The sequence below is a fragment of the Penaeus japonicus genome, unplaced genomic scaffold, assembly GCF_977035675.1.
Source record: "Penaeus japonicus unplaced genomic scaffold, GWHDUDI00000001_assembly GWHDUDI00000036, whole genome shotgun sequence".
NCBI classification, from domain to species: domain Eukaryota; kingdom Metazoa; phylum Arthropoda; class Malacostraca; order Decapoda; family Penaeidae; genus Penaeus; species Penaeus japonicus.
In genome coordinates this window covers 23944330-23949329 of record NW_028234438.1, presented here as the reverse complement: position 1 = coordinate 23949329, position 5000 = coordinate 23944330, and the positions used below count along the sequence as shown (strand labels likewise).

The 5000-nt window shown below is 41.2% G+C and overlaps 2 protein-coding genes across 2 annotated transcripts in view; both read right to left on the bottom strand.

The window, feature by feature from the left end:
- The window catches only part of LOC147467456 (uncharacterized), a gene marked incomplete at its 5' end in the record, with an annotated part of 1795 nt that extends 1469 nt beyond the window's left edge, over positions 1 to 326 (bottom strand). The window contains one exon of the mRNA XM_086531844.1: positions 91 to 326. Within this exon, the coding sequence (XP_086387970.1) occupies positions 91 to 326 (236 nt within the window). The remainder of the gene's footprint in view (positions 1 to 90) is intronic.
- Positions 327 to 1836: 1510 nt separating this feature from the next.
- Positions 1837 to 5000, bottom strand: part of LOC122242943 (alpha-amylase) — an 8428-nt gene continuing 5264 nt past the window's right edge. Inside the window, exons 2-6 of the mRNA XM_086531843.1 lie at positions 4687 to 4855; positions 4261 to 4415; positions 3871 to 4019; positions 3060 to 3209; positions 1837 to 2027 (exon numbers count right to left, since the gene is read on the bottom strand). Coding sequence (XP_086387969.1) covers positions 1837 to 2027; positions 3060 to 3209; positions 3871 to 4019; positions 4261 to 4415; positions 4687 to 4855 — 814 coding nt within the window. The remainder of the gene's footprint in view (positions 2028 to 3059; positions 3210 to 3870; positions 4020 to 4260; positions 4416 to 4686; positions 4856 to 5000) is intronic.

Sequence of the window (5000 nt, the reverse complement as noted above, 5' to 3'; positions counted from 1 at the left end):
ACCCAGACCCTCCCCATTCCCTTTTCCTCCTCTCCTTTCCCCTTCCCTTTTTCATGTCCATCGTGCCTAAGAAGATAAAACAATATTTACGTATTGAGTTCTTGATAGGCAGGGCTGAGCGGGTTGTTGGTGGTCCATGCCAGGGGCGTCCCCAGTGCCTCCTGGCCGTAGTAGGTGCCCTGGCCTTCCTCGGCGCCGTGCCAGTCCAGGTGGCGGTCATCAACTCGCCACGAGTTGTATTTGTCGTAAGTGTCAATGGTACCGAGCATGTGCGTCACGATGGCCACTGCGCATGCGTCGGTCTGCGCATCGTTTGTGCAACCTGAGTTCAATTAAGAATGCGTTTTAATCGGAGAAACGGGATGTGATTTTTTTTTTTTTTTTTTTATTTTTATTTTTTTTTTTTTTTTTTTTTTTTTTTTTTTTTTTTTTTTTTTTTTTTTTTTAAGCCGTATTCTAGGTCGTTTTCTGCGTGTCGTGGCCATGTCATGTTCATGTTGTGTCCATGTCGTGTTCATGTCATGAGGGCGGTATTCTAGGACGCAAAAGCATGGCACGTCTGTTTCAGCTGCTTCAGGTTTACCAACTGTTCTTAAGTGGCACTGTCTAAACGACAAATTCATAAGAGAAACTACAATCATAGGTAACACTAACAAAGGATAGTTCAATTTTGGTATGAATCAGTCGTTGTACTTGTTCCTATTTAAAGAATTGACAACCATTTCACGAACGCGCCGTTGGTAATTCACTCTACGCTCCATCAAAACAAACGGGATGAGAGGGATCGTGTGTTTATGTATATATCTTCCTTATATTATGTGTGTATATACTGTACGTATCTTTAATATACCATACATATAGATTTAATGTATACATATTGCATATAATCATATATTTAAACTTTATGTTCCTGACTACTTTTACCATTCATTTAACTTCACTATCCTTCGAAAAGTCCGCCAAAAGGTAAACAAACTCAAAATCAGCAGAGAATCCATGTTTTCCTAAAAGAGATTGCAATCCAAGTCTAGGACAATGATGCCTAATACATCCAATATAGAATATTTCCACTTTCCAAACGTGAGTTCTTTATGGCCTGTATAAGCCCGACCCCATGTTACGGAGTAGGGGGTCTTCCAATGGTACTGAGTTTTTGCCACGATTGTTTCAATTCTATTTCCTTCGACCTTATGCCACGCTTTTTGACTATCGGTATACACACGATTTCTAGCATACCAAACGCTAGGCTTTTTCTTCTCTTTCTCTTCCCTTCTTCACTTTCATGTCATGTAAGTCTCTGTTTTGCGACTAAGGCTAGGGACTTAGACATAGGGATGTTTGTCTTTATCTTGCGTTGTGTTGGTTATGGCCGATGTTTCTTTGAGTATCTATCGTTTTATCTGGTCTGGTTGTCTTTTCTTTTTTTTTTGTTAATTACCCTATTTTTTCTTCCTCTTGTTACTGTGTCTACTATCTGCCCGTCTATGATTTTGTCTATTTATCTTAGCACTGTACAACAACTCAACAGCAAAAAAATAAAAAAACATATATGGAAACCTGTTCACAAGCCGCATCTTCAATTCATGACTCTCTACACTCCACCCTTCACACTCCACACTTTACCTTCCACGATCCACACTTCACTCTTCACACTTCATCCTCCATGCTGCACATCCCTCCCCCTTCACACTCCACACTTTACCTTCCACGATCCACACTTCACTCTTCACACTTCATCCTCCATGCTGCACATCCCTCCCCCTTCACACTTCACACTTTACCTTCCACTTCACTCTCAACTTCTCCTCTTCACATCCACCTTCACACTTCACACTTTCACCCTTTCACCTTCACCTGGCCTGATTGTTTCCGAGTTCGCATCCCTCGCGAAAATATAATGAAAAATGAACACATCCTGTTCTGGCGTTCGGTTGTCTCGTTATTTGGATGTGCATGAATGTGATTGCACTGTGCGGTTGTTTGGAGGAAAAAGAAGAGTGCCTGGCTTGGAACTGGCTTGCCCTCCGCTGCATGGCGAGAAGATTTTACTTTTATTTATCTACTTATTTCTTAAAAAACTCTCATGTATAAACATTATTGGCTGTGAGGATAGCAGCAGTACCTCATGCGGGTTTCACATGTTTGTTTTATGGGGGAAGAATTTTTTGAGTTGTGTATCTGTTTTTTTTTTGGATTGTTTTGATAGTTCCTTTTCCATCGTTGTTGTAGAGCAGAATATTTTATCAGATCTTATGCATCGCAATTGGGTGTTCTTAATATCAGAATCATTACGTGAGTATTACGGGTCTACATATGCTTACCTGTACAAAAATAAATTAATAAGGATATGCATTTCCATTATTACATTGTAATGTTTAAAAACTGCGCCATAGACTTTGTATATGTCTATCGGCCCCCGATGAGGAGGAAGGAACCCATAATAACAAGTCTTTTTCGCATATATGACTATTAATTTATCATGAGGTGGATAACCTTTAACACATGATGATAGCTAGCAGTGTTAAAGGAAAGGATTCACGCTTTTAGTTGAAAAGCCTTGCAATTTAACGTTGGTTTTTTATTTAAACCAGCTGTAAGAGTGAACAAAACATTAATTAGAATTTACTAATCTTAACAAGGTGATATGCTGATAAGTGAAATTAAAACCAATCAGTTTTTTAAATCGATGGATGATCGAATAAGATGTGTCCATGTTATATAATAATGTATATTATTTATATATATAATACGAATATATCATATATATATATATATAATATATATTATATTAATATATATATATATATATCTCCTCTTTTTATATATATTGTTATATATATATATATTTAACTACACTCTCCCGTCCACATCACCCATACCTCCCCTCGTTATAATTGTATTATTATTTTTATTTTTTGTTTTATTTAGTTCTATATACAAGACTATCTCCTCTAACCCATTCTCTTTTCTTTCTAGTCCCATCTCACACACACCTCCCCTCACTCAAACTCCCTCCTGATTTTAGCTCCACCCACACCCTCCCTCGCGCAAACCCTCACCTGGCCAATTGTGGCCCCTCTGGTTGTGCTGGATGTCGATGATGGCCCTCTCAGGGGCGCTCCACTCAGGCTGGGACGCGTGTGGCAGATCAGCCAAGCCGCTGGCCTCCTTCTGGCAGGACCTGACCTCCCTCCGTTCGCAGCGCCGACCTGAAATTAGGTTGTTCCCCCCCCACCCCCCCTACCCCTTGATATCATAATTTTTTCAAGAGCGGTTATTAGTTGTTTTCATTGTTTTGTCGATTGCATCATTATATTTGAATATGGGATAGAAGAGAAAAATATTATCGACCTATCTCTTCTTTCTGCTATGCTCCTTCTTTGTTCTCTTCTCTCATCCCCAGCATTACCTCTCCCTCCCTCAGTCTCTCCCTCTCTCTTACTTCTTCTTATTAATTACCTTATGTTCTGCTCTTCTTTCTCTATTACTCTCTTTCTCTTCTCTGTCTCGTATCTCTCATAGCACACTCTCTTTCTCTCTCTCGTAGACTCATTCTCTCTCATTGTCTCTCTCTCTGTGACTGTGTGGTTGTGTGTTTGATGTGCACTCATCCATACTTCTTCGATTTATATATATATATAATATATATATATATACTATATATATATATATAATATAATGCTTGCGAGATATATATATACTATTATATATCATATATGATAATAATATATGTGTATAATATATATATATACCTATGTTTATTCCCAATATATATGATCTATATATACATTGCACCCCTATATTTTGGCTCACGGCGCTCTTCCAATCACAGTCACAGGAGAATGCATGAGTAAAAGTTCCGCCAGATACCATCATCAGACGAGCAGAGTCCGAGCAGCGTGAAGTCCTTGGGCGCGAAGGGCACGCCGGGGAAGGCGAGGGCGGCGCCGTCAAAGGAGCCCGCAGAACCCACGCCCTCGTTCCCAGGTGCCGCCATGTGGTTGACGTCCATGAAGATCCTGGGACGGAAAAGGACACCGCTAGACATAGGCCATTGCCATATCTTAGAATTTATCTTCTATGTCGTAGTTTTTTTTTTTTTCTTTTTTCCTCCGTCTTTATTCATCACACTCTCTCTCTCTCTTCATTTATATATCCAAGTATGCAAGTGCATATGTACATATGTATATGTAGATATATATATATATATATATATATATATATATATATATATGTATGTATGAATGTATACCCACCCACCTGACTCCCATGGCATTGCACCTGTGCACCATGTCGACGAACTCGCCCTCGGAGCCCGAGCGCGAGACCAGCTCGTACGAGACGGGCTGGTAGCGCTGCCACCACGGGTACGGGTACTCGAGCGGGTTCGTCAGGTGCTCGTTCGGGGGCGACACCTGTTGGCAGAGGGCGGAGATGGCAGGGAGGATGTGGACAAAAATAATCAGTTGAAAATAGATTGGTAATTATTCACCTTCTTATTTATGCATGATTGTTATATTTACCTTTTCATTAGTATGTATGAGGTCCACACTACCTGTTATTATGATCCAAGTTTATATATAATATGAATAAATAGATATTTATAATTTATACATTTTGTTTTGACCCTCTAAAACAACTCAAAAGGCAACTCAATTATCACCAAAGGAATTCTCCGACGCCCACCTGGACGCCACAGTAGCCAGCGTGGGCGAGGAACCGCTCGCACTCGAGGGCGACGTCAGCCCACCTCCACTCGAACAGGTGGACGATCACCGTGTTCCCGCCGCACGCCGGGTTCTCGTAGCCGACGTCCGCCGCGCAGCCACTCGCCCACCACGCCGCCCACACCAGGCTGAGCAAAGGATTCGAAGCACACACACACAAGGATAAGCCAGGTTTGCGGAGCAGATGCTACGCCGGGCTTGTATGCACTGAGGCAAGCCCGCCTGTGTCAGCCTGTGCTGACTCGTGAGAGAATGTGCTAACGAGTGTTGACT